Source organism: Orycteropus afer, unplaced genomic scaffold, assembly GCF_000298275.1.
Source record: "Orycteropus afer afer isolate SDZICR_OR568_19922 unplaced genomic scaffold, OryAfe1.0 scaffold00011, whole genome shotgun sequence".
Taxonomy (NCBI): Eukaryota; Metazoa; Chordata; class Mammalia; order Tubulidentata; family Orycteropodidae; genus Orycteropus; species Orycteropus afer.
The window spans coordinates 8,283,448-8,302,249 of NW_006921598.1; the positions used below are offsets into that span (position 1 = coordinate 8,283,448).

General features: G+C 41.7%; 1 protein-coding gene across 1 annotated transcript in view; it reads right to left on the reverse strand.

Moving 5' to 3' along the window:
• Nucleotides 1–1,994: 1,994 nt before the first annotated feature.
• The window catches only part of ANKRD6 (ankyrin repeat domain 6), a 113,729-nt gene continuing 96,921 nt past the window's right edge, over nt 1,995–18,802 (reverse strand). Inside the window, exons 9-15 of the mRNA XM_007950843.1 lie at nt 14,632–14,736; nt 12,784–12,918; nt 12,287–12,472; nt 11,381–11,533; nt 6,743–6,856; nt 4,250–4,376; nt 1,995–2,572 (exon numbers count right to left, since the gene is read on the reverse strand). Of these exons, the coding sequence (XP_007949034.1) occupies nt 1,995–2,572; nt 4,250–4,376; nt 6,743–6,856; nt 11,381–11,533; nt 12,287–12,472; nt 12,784–12,918; nt 14,632–14,736 (1,398 nt within the window). The remainder of the gene's footprint in view (nt 2,573–4,249; nt 4,377–6,742; nt 6,857–11,380; nt 11,534–12,286; nt 12,473–12,783; nt 12,919–14,631; nt 14,737–18,802) is intronic.

Sequence of the window (18,802 nt, forward strand, 5' to 3'; positions counted from 1 at the left end):
GTGATGTTTATTATGGAATGGCTCCAAAAAGCTTAGCTTGTTGGGGATGGGTTTAGAAAGGTACTGTCTACCCTAAAATTCTGTTAAGTCTGCATTAAGAACAAGTAGGGAAATGCAAAGAGGAAAGTGCTTCCATACTAGCAGTCCAATAAGAGACTGGGAAAGGACTGGCAGTCTTGTACGTAGTAGGAATGAGACGTTTACAAATAGGAAAATACACTTGAGATAACATCAAACTAATTCCACGTTTAGGTTCTGCAATAGTAATACAGGAGCCCATGGTTAAGCACTCAGTTGCTAACCAAAAGGTAGGTGGTTCAAACCCACCCAGTGGCTCTGTAGGAAAAAGATCTGATGGTCTGCTCCAGTAAAGATGACAGATCTCTGTCACATGGGTCACTAAAACGAACGCACTGCCAGTGAGTCGGATTCGACTCATAGCGACCCCTCCTTGGGTTTCCGAGGCAACATCACTACGGAAGTAGATTGCCCAATCTTCCTTCCAAGGAGTGGCTGGTGGGTTTGATCCACCAGCTTTCTGGTTAGCATTTAAATGCCTTAGGCACTATGCCACCAGAACTCCTATGAGTCAAAAACTGACCTAACAACAATATTGGTAAAACATCTACTGAATTACTTTTATTAATAATGTTATTCTGAAAAATAAAAAATGTGAGGTTGATCAGCAAAAAAACAAATTAAAAGCCTGCTTTGTTTTTCTGGGTGTCCCATGTCAAGTCATTATTTTCTCTTTGGCTCAATGAACAGCATTTTATTCACACTTAAGGATAGTATTTATTAGATTCCTGGTTAATATATATTTATGGAAATAGAACCAAAGTTTCTATGCATACATGAATTTTGAGGAGATGAGTATAATCCCATATTCCTAGGGATAAGAAGTCTGGAAGAAAATTAAATCCAAAGTTTAACATATCCAAGCTACTTTGACAATAAAACTTTGTTTCTGTGTTTGTTATACATTATGGATCAAAGTAAAATCCTTAAATCGCCATGAGACTGGAGAACAGTGGGGTCTAAATCAAGTTATTGAGTTGGGTAGCCTGACAGAATCACTATAGCAATGGAAAGTTTTTGAGGTTCTTCAAATAATTCAAAACCTAACACCTTGAAGAAGTAGCCAATTTTTAAAATAAAATTTAGACCAAGAAGCTCAAATTCAGAAAGTTACTCTAAAATCACTGGGTTTGATTCTATAATGAAGTTTCAGGTAATTGTTAAGTAAATATATTTTCCTTTTAGCTGCCTTAAAATCACTATGATTAATCAATTTTTTGGCTCAAAATACAGAAACCATGACCAAATGATCTAAAACTTTCTCATTCAAGCTCATTCACAGTGCTATTGGCCAATTATGCATTATTTAAATAAATTCTGACTTTTCAAATAGTTTAAAGATATACTGGATCCTGTGACATCATGACAATCTTTCTCCTCAAAACGGTGCTAAGTTTCCACCTGGTTACGATGTCAGCTTTTTGGAATTTGAGGGAGAATGTTTAGCACATTTGGAGTTACAGTTCTTTTAGAGAGACACACTTGTCTAGGCACAGCAGGTGTGTTTAAATTTATATGAATAAGTTCCATATGAGTTCCCAAGGGGTTGACTTTTTTCCTTGTTTTTGATTTATATTATTTCTTCCACCCTAAATTTTAGTGTTTGGCTTACACATCATTTATCTCCTCAATGTGCCTTGCTTAAGCTGAGCTTCTGAACTCCAGATGAACCTGGACCGAGGTTTGGAGTTTGAAATGAAACCTGAAACTAAGCAAACTTGCCTGGTTTCAGTTTAATTGTTGAAGTTTTCATAACTTCAGGGCATAGGAAGTGGTGTGTCTGGCACATATCAGAGAGGAGTGATTTTTTAAAGGCAAGTCTGCTAATGCGCACAGTGACTGACACCTTGGGCATAGGTATTCTGCAGTTGGAAAACCTGAAATCCTCAAGAATCCTTTCTTCCACTTCCCAGGCTCTAATTTTCCTTCTGCACTTTAGTCCTGAGTTTAGCAAGTTCGTCTTCTAAACTTTTAATGTGTTCCTTCAGTGTAGCTTTATCTTGCTGGGCTTTTTGATCAGCATGGCTTCGTGCTTCTTCAATCTTCCTTTCATACCATTTTTCCATCTGGGTAGAAACAGCCTCAAAAAAATACTGGGTAAGCTCCAGAGCTTGGGAGGTGTCTCGAACGTGAGGGGCAGTCCGCTCGCTGTTTGCAGCTGGTGGCGGCAGCGGCCCACAGTTGCTGGATGTTGGGTGCTGGGCTCGATGCCTCATCTGCCCACTTTTCCCAGACTTCTTGGTTTGGGTGCCTCTGTCGACACAGGGCCCAGCCTGCAGATCACACTTAGCTGCCTCATTTGAAGGCAGCAAGGCTGTCTGGACCTTGACGTTCCTTACTCGGGAACCTGCACAGTCAGTGGAAGACAGCTCCTGATGGGGTCTATGGGCAGTGGTGGAGTTGAGGGGCTTCTCCTTGGGCCTAACCACCTTAGGGGAGCTGTCAGAAGCTGCTAATGGACCTGCAGTCACCACTGATTGATCTTGATCCGCACCTGGTTTCAGGAGGAAAATAAAAGAGCAACCCTTGTTCACAGGGCTGTGGGTCAGGATTTGTTTGAGAGGCCTAGGAATCCTGCGCATTCTTAATCACCACCCACTATCTGCATCTTTCCCTCTGTGGTATTTCTCACCTTTCTGTTCATTTCCTGCTGGTAATTCTGGCCTGATTAGCATTTTGGCAGGGCTTTCATGCATACCATAGTAGCAACACTGATAGCATCTAATCTACTTAGTCTACTCTAGGAAACTTAAAATAGAGTTGGGCATTTATCTATGAAAATGGCTGTCTCCATTGTGTAATTTCTGGGCCTTTTCTACAATGTGGTCTTGTTGTCAGCCCCGACTCATAGCGACCCCTCCTTGGGTTTCTGAGGCAGTATCACTACAGAAGTAGGATTGCCCAACCTTCCTTCCAAGGAGTGGCTGATGGGTTTGAACCGCCAGCCTTCTGGTTAGCAGTCAAGTGCCTTAGGCTCTATGCTACCAGAGCTCCAATGTGGCCTTGTTGTTGTTGTTATGTGCCATCAAGTCGGACCCGACTCATAGCGACCCCTCCTTGGGTTTCCGAGGCAGTATCACTACGGAAGTAGATTGCCTCATCTTCCTTCCGAGGAGTAACTGGTGGGTTTGAACTGCCAGCCTTCTGGTTAGCAGTCAAGTGTCTTAGGCACTATGCTACCAGAGCCTTAGTGTACTTAATTCCTTGACCCAAGCTCCAGTTTGGAAAGGTGATCCTACTCCTTATACCCAGAGTTCCATGATTACTCCTAGCACAAAATTTGCCCACAGTGTGTCCCAATCTGAATACAAAGAAGGTAAAACCATAGTCCAGAGATGACCTGTGGTCACACACACACACACACACCCCAAATCCCCAAAAACCACTGCCATTGATTACAACTCATGACAACCCAGTGTCACAGAGTAGAGCCATTCTTGAGGGTTTTCTTGACTATAATGCTTACAGAAGCAGATCACCAAGCCTTCTGTAGCACCGCTGGGTGGGTATGAATGGCCAACCTTTAGGTCAGTAGTCAAGTGCAAACCATCTGTGCCACACATATAACTAACACAAAACACATGACATACCAAATCCCCACTGAGGTGGAATTATCAAGGCTCTGAACGTCCTCAAAATTATCACTAAATGTAATCACTGTAACTTGTGTAACGATGTTTTGCTCAAAGCATCTCTTACCTAATACCCAGGGCATGTTCAAAACATGAATAGCTGTTTAATAAGGTTTCATATAATTGGACAAAAGTAAATGACAGATCAAGGAAATGAAAAGGGAAAGAGGCATAAGGGGTAAGGGAGAGAGGCTTGCTTTGGAGATAGATGGCCTGCACATCACGCCTCATCTTTGGGGTCCACACCTGAGAACATTAACACTGAACCTGAAGCCCTGTATCACTGATCAATAATAATTCTTTCATTCCATTTCTCAGGTATTTCTGAGCACTAAAACAAGAGTGCTTCATTACTATATAGGAACTGAGTGTACAGTGGTGAGCAAAATAGACAGGGTCCCTGCCCTTTTACAGAGCTTACTCTAAAATTCAGTGTTTCCCACAGCCATACAGTGTGAACTGTCTTCTGATACAAGAGAGGAAGAGACTGGCAAGGTTTCATCGCCTTTGGACAGAAGAGCTCTCTGCAGGTAGATTACCTGTAGAAGACTCCCAAGTAGATGGTATGGATTTAGACCTGGAGGCCCTAGAATCTCCGGAAAGCTTCAGCTCCAGATTCTGAATCTTTAATATGCACCAGGTTTTTAATTCATCCACCAAGGACATCTAAGAAAACAAAGCAGTACATAAAAGAATCAGGTGAATCTGATACATGGTTTATGAATTAATGCATCATGAATGGACTTTTCAGTAGTTGAGGATGTTGCCTTGACAAACCCAAAAGTTGTGGTTCGTTCACCCTCCCACGGGCCACAGCCTTCTCTGCTTGTAAAGTTCATCCAGCACCCCAGCTAATAGCTATCAACATTCTTCATTAAGTGACTGAGAGACACCTTAAACTCAAACACCCAAAACCACTCATCTTTCAAAGCAAGCATTTCTGGCTGCTTACGAGCATGTGCCGTCACACATGTGAGAGCTCCATGTTTATTGTCCCAGGTAGACTGCCCTTGAGGGCAGGCCATGTCTTGTTCAATAATAGTGTAACAGTCCAACAAAGGCACTGTAAACATAACTGGTCCAGGGCAGAGATCTCATTTCCCCCAACATTTTCTATAAACTGTTCAGCCTCAACCTGTTGCAGTATATTCAACAATGAACATAAACTGACTACAAGTTCTTCTATTAACTTCATTTTAGGATTAAGACAATGCCATGCTACTTAATGCAAAAGTTCTGAGTTTTCAATAGCAGGTCTGAATCTTTTAACTCAAAACACATGTGTGATGAACTGTAAGTTAAGTACTGACATACACTGCTGTATTTTTTTTTCTTTTTCCCAATTTATTTTTAATTTTACTTTCGTAAAATATATATAACAATACATTTGCCAATTGAACCATTTTTAAGCGTACAGTTCAGTGACATTAATTAGATCCACTGTGTTGTGCAACCATCACCACTACTTCCAAAAGTTTTTCATCACCCTAGACAGAAATTAGAAAGTAGATTGCCCAATCTTCCTTCTGAGGAGTGGCTGGTGGGTTTGAACTGCCATCCTTCTGGTTAGCAGTCAAATGCCTTAGGCACTAAGCTACCAGAGCTCTCTAGACAGACATTCAGTACCCCTTATGCAGTTATTTTCCATTTCTCCCCCTCCTCAGCCCCTGGTAACCACTGATAAACTTTGTTCTGTGCATTTGCCTGTTCCAGACATTATATCTATGGAGGCTCATACAATATTTATCCTTTAGTATATAACTTACTTGACTTACAGTAAGGAGCCCCGGTGGCACAGTGGTTAAGCACGGGGCTACTAACTGAAAAGTTGGTGATTTGAACCCACCTCACCCCGCTCTGCAAGAGAAAGACCTGGTGACCTGCTTCCACAATGATTATAGCCTAGAAAACCCTATGGCACCTCAACAACAAAAAAAAAACAAACAATCCAATCAAAAATGGGCAAAGGACATGAACAGACACATCATCAAAGACAGTCAGGTGGCTAACAAACACATGAACAGACACATCATCAAAGACAGTCAGGTGGCTAACAAACACATGAAGAGATGTTTGTGTTCATTAGCCATTACAGAGAGATGCAAATTGAAACTACAATGAGATACCATCTTAAACCTGCAAAAAATGGCACTGATCGAAAAACAAAATAAATGTGAGGTTGTGGGTAACTCTTATACACTGCTAGTAGGATTGTAAAATGGTACAACCACTATGGAAAATGATATGGTGCTTCCTCAAAAGGCTAGAAATAGAAATACCAATGATCCAGCAATCCCACTCCCAGGCATATGTCCTAGACAAATAAGAGGTATGACAGGAACAGATATATGCACACCCATGTTCACTGCAGCATTATTACAACAGTGAAAAAATGGAAACAACCTAAGTATCCATCGACAAACGGAGAAACAAAATGTGGTACATACATACTATGTAACTTATAAATAATAATGAGGAATACACAAAACATAACATAGATGAATCTGGAGGACATTATGCTGAGTGAAACAAGTCAATCACAAAACAATAAATATTACATGATATCACTTTTATAGGAGCTCTTGTGGTGTAGTACCTAAGGCATTTGACTGCTAACCAGAGGACTGGCAGTCAAAACCCACCAGCCACTCCTCGGAAAGAAGGTTAGGCAATCTACTTCTGTAGTGATAACGCCTCGGAAACACAAGGAGAGGTTGCTATGAGTTGGATCTGACTCACGGGCTGTGGGTTTTTTTTTTTTTTTTTTTAATCACTTTTATAAAAAGTCTGTAGGTTTACACACAGCAACATTCTTTGATGGCTGCTGGAGAAGGAAAGGGAGGGAGGGAGAATCATTCAATAGATAGTAGACATGTTAATTCTGGTGAACGTAAAGGCAAAACCCTACGGGGAAGTTCTACTCTACCACATGGGGTTGCTATGAGTCAACAGCACACACCAACAACATTTTCAAGGTCGTAGCCTGCAGCAGAACTTCATTTCTCTTTATGGTGGTAGCTACTAGTTTTTACCTGTCGCTTCTCTCCCTCATGCTGCTCCATGTCTGAGTGCTGTTGCAAGCGATTCAGGCACTCGGTTCTCTCTGCTGACAGTCGCTCAACCATCAGCTTGTCCAGCACACGCATCTAGGATTCAACGGGAAGAGTACATGACTGAGATTGGTTCTGGTCTCTCAGCTCCTGAGGAGGGGCTTAGGGAGTACCAGGTACGGGCTAGAGAGAAAGCAAGCAAACCTCAACTCCTCATTCTGTTTTCATATAGTTTTTGTGGAACTTGAATTTTTCAGAACTTCTGAGCATGTCTTTTTTCTTATTTTTTTAAAATCATAAAAGGTTTAAGAAATTACAGATTGAGCCATGCAGACCTTATAAGCAAAACAGACTTTTTATATGCCTTAGAGCATTATTTCTAAGACTATTATAAGGAAAAACTAGAAAAGTATGGAGTCACTTCCCCTTCTTTTTAAATAAGCAATGTTAGCAGCTGCCCCAAAAGTAGTGAAACGAGCTGACTACTCAGGGCTTTCATCCAGCTCTCCCAGGGAGCAAATACTTTTGTTGCTTCATTGAAAGTAGCCAAAGCATGTGCAAAGAAGAATGTGGAAGATAAATGAACACCCTCATAGAACAGATGGCTGTTACTTTTCAATCTCATACCTTTCTAGGTCCCCCCTTTATCCTTAAATTTCCTGTAGTACCCTAAAGCCCAGTAGGGCCAAACCTTCACTACTTTGACAAGGTCTACTGCCAAGAAACCAGAAGAGAAAGGAACCGTTGTTACCACAAGAGCTAATGGTGGTGAGTTCTCCTCTCAGGGAAGTAACATTCCACACTCAGATGTTCAGAAAATAAAAAAAGAAACATCAGTTCTGGAGATGTGGTGAGCACCTTTCGTTTTGTCTCCAGGCTCCATGCTTTTCTGTGTGTTGCCCTCCTCTTGTTTTCTGGAATTGGCCTACTCCCTCACCTTCTTATCCTCTTGCTACACAAGTGGTCATGGCAAGAGCAACCGTGTTTATGCAAGTCTTTGTTCACAGGTCATGGCTGATGGGTTCAGGCATGAACACCTGATTCATATGGGCCAGAGTCCTTTCCTGGGATTTAGAATTAGATGAAGATTGTACACCCCAATCTGTCACCTTTCCCGAACCCAAAAGAGACAATTTTTGAATTTCGGAAAAACAGAACAAATAGATCTGAAGGAAAAGGAAAGAATGAAGTAGATGCTCAGAAACAAAGACATGAAGTGAATAGTGGTTGGGTTAGGATTGGACATGGTGAATGGGGAATGAAACTAAATGTATGCATTATGTTGAATGTAAAACAAGCTCTTAAAAAAAAAAGTGAATAGTGGTGATGACTGCTCACCGTGGTGAATTCAACATACTGAATACACACATAAACATGGTTCAAATAGCAAATTTTAGTTATATGTATTTTATCATAATACTTAAGAATCTATATTCATCATATGTTACTTATTCATTACAAGAGGAGAAAGAACCTTTTCAATGGAGAGATATGGCAGTTGCCAGATAAGCTAAGGGGTCAAGTTTAGCATCATTAGTAATTAGATATTCTGACATGTGCTTTCTGATAAGATACAGTTTGAAGTTCACACCATTAGTACTGGAAATGAAGTATTCTTGCCAAAAATATTTAAATTGAACCTAATCATGTGTCTACTCCAGAGGTTCTCCAACTTTAAGATGCATCACAGTTACCTGGGGGGTTTGCTAAAAGGTAGACTGCTGGTCTGCACATCCAGTTTCTGATTCAGTAAAAAGTTCAACAAAGAAAAATTGGGCGTTAGTGAGACATGCAGCAAATATGGCAAAAAAAGAAAAAAAAAAAAAAACGAATTTAGGTGGAAGGTATATGAGCATTCATTTTATCATTCTTCCAACTTATCTTTATGTTTGAAATTTTTCAAAATAAAAAGTTAGGATCAGAGAAAAAACTATAGACAGAGTGAAAAACTATGATGTCTTTCGGTGCCGATGAGTCGACTCAGACTCATAGCAACCCTCTGTACGACAGAATGAAACACTGCATGATCCTGTGCCAGCTTCACAATCCTTGCTACACCTGAGCCCATCACCGAAGCCACTGTTGTCAACCCATCTCCTTGAGGGTGTCCCCCTTTTTCGCTGAAGGTCATATTTTGGCTCTTGTGGAGTTGTTTTAATTGTCTTCAGCTTCAACTTGAACTTGCTTATGAGCAGCTGATGGTCTGTTCCACAGTCAGCTCCTGGCCTGGTTTTGACTGAAGATACATCACATCTTTCCATAGATGCAGTCAATCTGATCCCTATGTATTCCATCCGGCGAGGTACATGTGTATACCCACTGTTATATTGTTGAAAAAGGTATTTGCAATATGCTGGTCTTGCCAAAAAAAAGAATTTTAAAAAAATTTTTTATTGTGATTGGGGTGAAAGTTTACAGAGCAAATTCATTTTCCATACAACATTTCATACCCATTTTGTTTCATGACATTGACTGCAATTATTCCTCACAACATAACAGCTCTCTTCCTGCTTCCTCCCCATAGTTTCCTCTTCCTTATGTCTCTCTCTTTCCTGTCCTCTGAGCTGTCTCCCTGTGCAAACCCTGCCCTTTTGTTTTCTCATGATTGATTGCTCCAAGGAGTGTATTTACCTCATGTAAATGTTCCCCATATGCCTTAAAACACTTAAAACATGTTTCAATTGCTTCTGATTACAAAACTAATACGTACCCATTACAGAGCATTTACAAAAATATGAACATTAGAAAGGAAAACAAATCACCTATAAATCCACTATGATGTGAAAGCACTATTAATATTTGGGTTTTGCCTCTTCCAATGTTTTCTTTATGTTACTGTACTCCATACACACCCCTTCCCTGCACACACAATTAGAATAATCATGTCTAGGAGCTCTGGTAGCCTAGTGCCTAAGGCACTTGACAGCTAACCAGAAGACTGGCAGTTCAAACTCACCAGCCACTCCTCGGAAAGAAGATGGGGCGATCTACTTCCGTAGTAATTCTGCCTCGGAAACCCAAGGTGGGGTTGCTGTGAGCTGAATCCAACTCGATGTCAGTGAGTTTCGTTTTTGGTATAGAGGAAGAAATTGAAGCCTTTACCAAGTTCTGTAGTTTGAAATTGGCCAATCAAGATGTGTTAATTATTACTGGTGATTAGGAAACAAAGAATCAACAGTAGTTGGAAAATATGGCCTTGGTGACAGAAAGGACACCAGAGATCACATGATAAAATTTTGCAAGACCAACAATAGACTTCAGTTTCCTCTATAGACATGATTGTAGCGTAGTGCCTAAGGCACTTGACTGCTAACCAAAAGGCTGGCCCACCAGCCACTCCTCAGAAGGAAGATGGGGCAATCTACTTCCTTAGTGATACTGCCTTGGAAACCCAAGGAGGGGTCGTTTTGAGTCAGGTCCAACTCGACAGCACATAAAAACAACAACAACAACAACAACATAGACATGATTAGGAGCTCTGGTGGCATAGTGCCTAAGGCATTTGACTGCTAACCAGAAGGCTGGTGGCTCAGACCCACTAGCCACTTCTCAGAAGGAAGGTTGGGCAATCTATTTCCATAGAGATTCTGCCTCAGAAACCCAAGGAGGGGTCGCTGTAAGTTGAAATCGACTCCATGGCAGAGTTTGGTTTGAGTTTGGTATAGACATGATTATTCTAATTTTGTATACAGGGGAGGGGTATGTGTGGAGTACACTAGCATAAAGAAAACATTGGAAGAGGAGAAATCCAAATATTAATAGTGCTTTTACATCATGGTGGATTTATAGGTGATTTATTTTCCTTTCTAATGTTCATATTTTTCTAAATGCTCTGTAATGGGTATGTATTACTTTTTTTTTTTTTTTTTTTTTTTAAATTGTGCTTTAGGTGCAAGTTTACAGAGCAGAGTTTGTTTTACATTCAACATTTCATGTACATTTGGTTTCACTCCCGAATTACCATCCCCAACCCTAAGTCAGTCTCCTCCCCTTCCTGCCCAGTAACCCCTGCCTGTGCCTCTCATAGTTATGCACTCCTGTGTGTCCTGCACTTCCTCCATTCAAATATTGCCCCTCTGTTGCCCCATGTTCGATTGCTCCAAGGGATGCATCTCCATAGAGTATGTGGGTGCATCACCCTGGGTTGAGTGGTCTGCATGTACACCTTATTTACTATTGCGCTGATAGCCAGCCCCTAAGAGTGAGTTTTATTCCAGGCCCGAAGTGTATCCCAGGGCCAAAGTATTGGGGGTTGCACCAAACTCCATCCGACCAGTAATTCTGGTCCTTATTGTGTTTTTGGATTTTGTTCCACATTTTTCCTCCCACTCTATCCAGGATCTCCAGTTTTGATCCTTTCCTGAGTGGCTGGCATTGGTAGCTGAGCACCATCTAGTTGTTCTAGTCTGTTTATTACTTTTGTAATCAGAAGCAATTGAAACATGTTCTTAAGTGATTTAAATAAATAGGCTTTAAGAACATTATATAAGCAGCCTTTTCTCTAAGAGCCCATCTGACACTCAGGGCAGAGTTTACAGGATGAAGGAGGTACTGAGGTCTCTTTCTGGTTTCATTTTGTGCCATTACCCCTTGAATTAGGGGGCTGGCCCACTCACTTACTTGGTGCTGGGTCTTACTCTCCATATGCCCCAGTTTTGTATTCATTTTATCCTGAACAGATCCCAGCTCCGCTTTTATCTCCTCCACAGTTGCCTCCAACTGGTTCTCCAGCTTGTTGATTAGAGGTTCACATCGACAACCATTTATTGGTGCCTACATGGAAAACAAAAAAGGAATCAACACAACTCATTCATTTCTTCACCAGATAGATGTGTTTAGCATACCTATCACGTGCCAGACAGTACATCAGGGGCCGAGAATACAGATGGTGGAGGAGACACACTGAGCCAGCCCTTTATGGTCCCTGTCCTCACACTGCTTTTATCCACTCTGGGTCCTCAAGGTTATCTATTCACCTAGGGATAGTGCATGGGGGCAGTGGTAGTTCAGTCTCACCTTTCATGCAGGAGACCAGGATTTGATTAGATTCCTGGCCAGTGCAACTTATGTTCAACCACTACTCATCTGTCAGTGGAGGCTTCAATGTTGCTATGATGCTAGATAGGTTTCAATGGCATTTCCAGACTAGACGAACTAAGAAGAAAGGCCTGGTGATCTACATCCAAAAATCAGCCAATGAAAACACTATGGATCACACAGTCTGATCCCCAGTGGATCACGGAGGTGGTACAGGATCAGGCAGCACTCATTCTGTTGTGCAAAGGGTCACCAAGAGTTGGGTGCCAATTCTACAGCTGCTAACAACAATAAGGATGGTGCAGAAAGCTCTGTAACTAACCGTCTATTTTCTTGAGCCTAACCAGCAGGCATGTATGTGAGTGATTTACATCACTAGGATGACCCGAGTTATAAAATCTCTGGCTAAGGTGACTGGGAGCCCCCAAGGATAGTGTCAAACGAACATCCTTGTTTAATGCCTGTGGCTCTATCTCCTGCAGTAGGTACCTGCATTATTTTCCCATCTTTGCCCCGGTACAATGTGTAGAGCTGATATGCTCTGAACTCATGGGGAGGGGGTGGGGATGAACACCGATGTCTGCTCCTCTTTTTGGGGTGATTATGAGCATGCCCATTCTTCTGGTGTCCAGGCTGTTGGTCTGCTGGTGGAGTGGGATCTGAAAAGGCAGAGACCTGAGGGAGAGGAAGAGATGACACCCTGAATACTAGTGGCATCTACAAGAGTGACACCAACCATTGGCTCCCATTTCAGATAAAGGAACACCTCCTTGCTTCAACTTAAGGTATTCTATTCCAAATACTGAATATGTCAAAGGAAGTATATTGGCATGCTAACTTTGTGCCAGAACTTAGCCTGATTTAATTTCTGTATTCTAACTCCAAACCAGCAAGCCAAGTGAGGTGGTTTTATAGCTCTTGGATATGATTAGTCCTGAGGCCCTCTGCCAACCTGCTTCCCAGGCACCAACTCAGCTGCTCCTGACCTTAGGCCTTGACTTTCTTCTCCTGTTGTCCTTTTCTCTGGGCTCCGGGGAAGCTGACAGGAAATCTTCTCTGGCCTCTTCTTTTCTGAGTGCAGCCTGTTCGCTGCTGGGGGAGTCTCCTGCTGAGACACTACCCTACAGAGAAAAAAGCCCAGACACCTAAGAAGCTTCTGTTGCCCCTTTTGCTTGTCCATTTCATACCCCACAAACTATTTCTTTAAGGAGAGACTTAAACCCTACACTTTGGGGAAATAAGAGATAGCACTGAAAGATACTGCACTCTGGTTCTGCCTTCCCTCCCCAAAGGGCAGGTGGGTGGGGCACAAATTCGTCCCCAGAGAATGCTTATGTTGAAGAAAAACAATGCTCAGAACCAGTACAACACCTGAAGACCTCCCATCTTTTCTTAATTGGGATAAAAGGTAGTTCCTTGACAGGGCAGGCAAAACAATAGTATTTACTGAGGAGAAGGTCAGGTTTGAAATGCTGACATTTCCCATGTATCCAACAAACCCATGTGCCCAACATGGGAACAGTAAGCAGCAAACAGCAAGAAGCCCAGTCAGTACTAGCCAAGGGTGATTTCCACCTAAAGGAAGAGATAAGGTGCTTTTTCTACTTGCCCCATCGCCTTTTTCACTAATGGGGTAAAATTCAGTTAGCAAGACATAGAGTGGTGGTCTTAAATAGATATGCTTTCTCTCATTGGTTGAATACTTGGCTTTATTATACTTATTAGGTACCAAACTCAATGTATTCTTGGGTCTAATTCTTTGGCCTAGAACTCCAGGAACCTACCACACACAAAAACACCTCAGCACTAGAGATTTTCAGTCTTCTGCATGTCAACAAAACAGAACCCCACTGATTTTTCGGATTTGGACCCCACAATCCATGGCAGACAGACCTCTTTGAAATGAAGTAAAATAAAAATTCTGGTCCTCAGGGGAATTTTTACAATTTACTATCTATGAGTCATCACAGTGATACTGCCTTAACCCTCGAAACTGATGAGAGGATTTTATATGGCAGACAGAAGAGCAAGTACTTGGTGATATAATTTTATGTCCAAAAATGTGTCCGTCTTAGTCCCTATATCCTTGTATTTCTCCTAGGAGAGCTGAAAGAGATGGTTCACTGCAGGGCTACCATGTATAACTGTGCAAGCTCTTTACTCCACAAGGGCCCTGAACTGAGGGGGTGAAGGGGTTGAGGGGAGCTGAATGACATCTGTATGTATGCCCCATGCCAGGCTGGTCTGCTAAAGGAGCATCTTTTCCTAATTTGCACAAAGAAGCCACAGGGGCTAGCACAGCCTTGGTCAATTCCCTAATGTGAACGAGAGGAAGTAACCTATGCCAGTGATTCTCAACCCTTAGTGCATATCAGGATCATCTGCAGGGCTTGTTCAAACACAGATTGCTGGGCCCCACCCCAGAGTTTCTGATTCAGGAGTGCCCAAGAATCTGCATTTCTAACAAGTTCCCAGGTGATGAACTAGACATCACACTTTGAGAACCACAATTAAAGGACACAATGTCAGAGAGGCAGTGCTGCCCACATGTGGAGACCCAAGGCCACAAATACATGGGGCTGGTAAACATAACCACCCAAGGATGCTGGAGAAGATGAGCAGTGCACACACAGGCCCATGCTCTGAAACCTTGGAGGAGCGGGGACACAAAGCCAAAGGGAAAAGACTGGCGATACTTGGAAGAACCTCAGGAGGAGGGAGAGGCAAAGACAGCATGGCACCTGCCAGAAGAACCCAGTGAAAGTAGGGAGATGGCTTCCCACCCACTGTACAAGGGTGTGGGGGAGGGGAAGGGCAGGAGGGCTACCCCCCACCTTGCTTTGTGCCACCTCATCTCTTGGCACAGACTGGGCTCTCCTCTCTTCCTTGAGCCTCTCTCTCTTTTTTCTCAGGCTTCGCCCACGACTGAAGTGCAAAACCTGAAGGAGGCAAGAGGCATTGTTACAAATCACTGGTGTGTGCAGCACTGGCATGAGAGAATTCTCCTTGGACCTGCTTTGACATAAAGGTACTTACAGCCTAGTGGGAGAGACCAAGTATTCACACTGAACAAGCATATCTGGACTACTGTGATGCCTGCTAGGTCTTATGCTGGGCACTATAGGGACCCAGAGGTGGGGAGGTCACTCATCTCAAGAAGCCTACAGCTTATGACAATAATAACTAGAATGTGTGTGGTGGACCAGGACTGCCAAGTAGGTGTGTGCGGGCTGTGGGTTACACAACTTCAGGGGGAACCACTTACATAGAGTTGGATTATATAAACCAGATACAGCCTCCCTCACTGTCTTGGTACATTGGTCTTGAACTAGCCTGTCAGATTTTCTCTTATACAAACGGTGTCCAAGTGTTATTCAATTTGATGCAAACATTATTAAGTTGCATCCATGAGCCATGATACCAACCATGGGGCAAGAATCTCTTCCCCAAAATGAAGCATATAGCTTGCCCCTTACAGTATGGAGAGATGGTAGGTACATGTGGGGTCCAACAGGTCCAGGTCTGAATCCAGCAGCAGCTAGCTATAGAATCTTTGGGCAAGTGATTTAACTCCTCTGAGCTCTAGCTGCTCAACTGTTAAAATGGGAAATTGTTGGGATTAACTGAGAAAAAGTAGGGGGCTGTTGACGTTGGACCATCAGTCACTGTCAGGTACCTCCTTATTCATGATGGCAACTTAAAGTTGCTTTAATTAGCAGAAGATGCTGAACCACCACAGACTACAGATCTTTGAGCTGGTAGGAATCCCCAACCTCTGGCCCAGCTCCATGTCCAACCCCTTTCACTCCTGTCTTCAGTGTTCATGGCCTCTAACCAAGGAAGTTCAGAAGGTGAAAGGACTTTTCCAAGATCACACAATAAAAATAAGGTCTACAATACTACTGCTACTAATAAAAACATTGTATTGTCTTCTTATAATAAATAGATAAGGGCTCTATGAAGTTCAGCATAGTATTTTTCATTTCAATGTCAAACTGTCTTCTGCTTATGTTCATTAAATTCGACTGGAATTGCTTTATGAAAAAAAAGAAACTTCATGAGCACTGAGTACCACTTAAATGCAAAACTCTTAAAAATATTTGCCTGGGACTGAACCTTATTTTTGAACATTATTCACAACTTCTTAGCCAATAGTTCTGAAAGTATCCAAGAACCCCTGGGTCCATGAGGCTAAAATGATTTTCTTAATAATACCAACATTGATGGCATGTTAAACTCTCATTGTCTCATGAGTGTACAGTGGAGTTTTCCAGAGGCTGCATATGGGTAATATCCAAGAGACTACAAGCTAAAATAGATGAGAATCAAGTTGTCTTATATTAAGTGATATTAAAGAGATTTGCAAAAATGTAAAAACAAAACTATTCTCACTAACTTTTTTTTAAATAGCTGTTTTTCACAACACAATGCTACTTATGTTAACATAAGTGGGTTTATTGTTATCTTCAAGTAAACTAATATTTTTAACATTTCTCAATTTTAACTTCAAATATGGTAACTACGGAGAGATAACAACCATAAACAAAAGCTCATAGTGGGCCTCTCTAATGTTTAACAAGGTAAATGTTTCCTGGGCCAGTGAATCTGAGAACCACTCCCCTCAGCTATCTCTAAAGCCAAGTTCAGACTCACTAGGAAGTCAAGCCCGATGAAGGAAGCAAATGGTGCCCATTGCTCACCCAGTCTATGGACTCTTAGAACTGGCCACAGTATCAGAGTCAACCTAAAATTCACTCTCAGCAGCATTTGTGAACCATGCTAATCAAGTGAAGGGAGCTCTGGTGGCGTAGTGCCTAAGGCACTTGACTGCTAACCAGATGGCTGGTGGTTCAAACCCACCAGCCACTCCTCGGAAGGAAGATTGGGCAATCTACATCTGTAGCGATAGATACCACCTCAGAAACAAAAATATCAAGTGACACTCAGAGGTCATCCAAATCCAAAATAATCATCAGTAAAATCTTCTCCATATATACCATGTTATTAGCCAATGAAAATAACTTTGCATGGATTACAGCCTCTCTCAGTGACCCATGCCATCTACCAAAAGGGATGTCATTAATCTTTTCCACTCCACAACAGAAATCAAAGAATGTTGATTTTGAGGGCAGGGAAAGAAATAGCTCCTTAGTACTGCTGTGGCTCTGAAAATCCATGTCAACTAAGGTGCCAGAGCAAGGGATTTCTCTTTTTAGCCAAAACAAACAGAAAGGCTATTCCTGTAACTAAAGACCAGCAGAGCAGCATGCATAAGCATTTAGGCATGTTACAAAGTCATGTAAAGTGCACTTGCCTAAAATGTCATCAATTTTTTGCTATAATAATAAATGTGGGTATGGAAACACTTGCTTATGTCATTTTTAATGGAAACACAAAAGGAGAACTGCATAGGAAAATGGTCCAGGATAAAACTGTTTTCCCTGCAAGTAAAGATCCTTGGGCTCTTGAAGACAAACGACAGGTGGGTTAAAGATACATCAGTCTCTGTGTACCTGGGGAGTTCTCCAGTCCCATAAGACTTGATGATCTTAGTATGGCTTACGATGGAGCTGGCTGCCCATTCACTTGTCAAATGCTGAAATCACAGCTGATGATACTAACTGTGATGGATTCTGACATTCATTCATACAGTACCCTGTACTTTTTGATCCATGAGAGACCAGCATTTTTCCTATAAGGATTCATGGATGTGATTCCACTGATGAAGATGTTTGCAAATAGCTGAAGAGAGGTGGATCCTCCCACCCTACCAACTTTTACTAAAGAAGCACCTGACTCACTCCTGTCAGGAGCTCTGTGGACTTCCAGGGATCTCCGAGAAAGAACAAGTCTACTGGCAAGAGGCAGATCAATTTTGTAGAAGACAAAAGACTTAACCATTTCCAGAAATTTGCTAGTTCTGTCAGGCATATTTTCAAAACCCTGGGCTGGGCTGTGATTGGCTGTGAAGCAGCAGGGTGGTGCTCAGAAGCTTTCTGTGACCTCTGAGTCTTCAGCCAGAGTAAGATGATAAACGGACCTGGATGTGATGATATCATACAGGGTTGGCTGCAATGTACCATAAAATAGTTCCGATCTGGAAATAAACTTAATGTCCAACATTAAGAAATGGTTTAACAAAATTTCAGACAGAAACAAAAAAGAATGTTACGTTTTCATTATAATGAATAATTATGAAGGCAGCAGAACATTTTCCCACTATAGTTAGGATAAAAGCAAAATACGAAAGGATATATATATAGATATAGATATAGATATAGATATATATCACAATTATATACAAATTGTGTGTCTATGGAAGGTAATATGAAAAAGCCAAAACCGTTGTTTCAGGGTGCTGGAGTTATGAATAACTTACAAATTATCATTATTGAATTTCTTTATTTTTCAGATAATGTCAATCTTAATTCAAATGATATCAGCCATCATTTTTTTTTTTAATTGAATGATGGTTTAAATGCCATTCCTCAATAAAAAGGAAAGAAAACTATACTGTACTTAACTGCCTCTTGCAGGTGTCAGCCCAAAATGGTCCTATCCCTTCACAACTTAATCTGGGAAATGTCCCTTCTAACTGCATGGTGGAATGGACGCTGCCTTCTTAAAGCTCTCGTCCCACTTGTTTGGGAGTGGGCATTTTCTCCATACTGGCCAGTCACGGTCCTTTCCTGAGATGTTTTCTTAGATCAGTAGCTGAGAAGATATGATCCAGGAAACTATTGTGACAATGGTTTAGACACAGCTAGAAATGATGTCCATGTGTGAAGAACAACCTGGTAGAAGGGACACAAAAGACCTCGACAAAGAAAACTATAAAAAACTACTTCAAGAAACCATAAGAGATCTACATAAATGGAAGAACATCCCATGCTTGTGGATATGAAGACTGAACATTGTGCAATGTCACTTCTACCTAAAGCAATCTATACATTCAATGCAATCCCAATCCAGATCCCATCAACATTCTTTAGGGATATGGAAAAA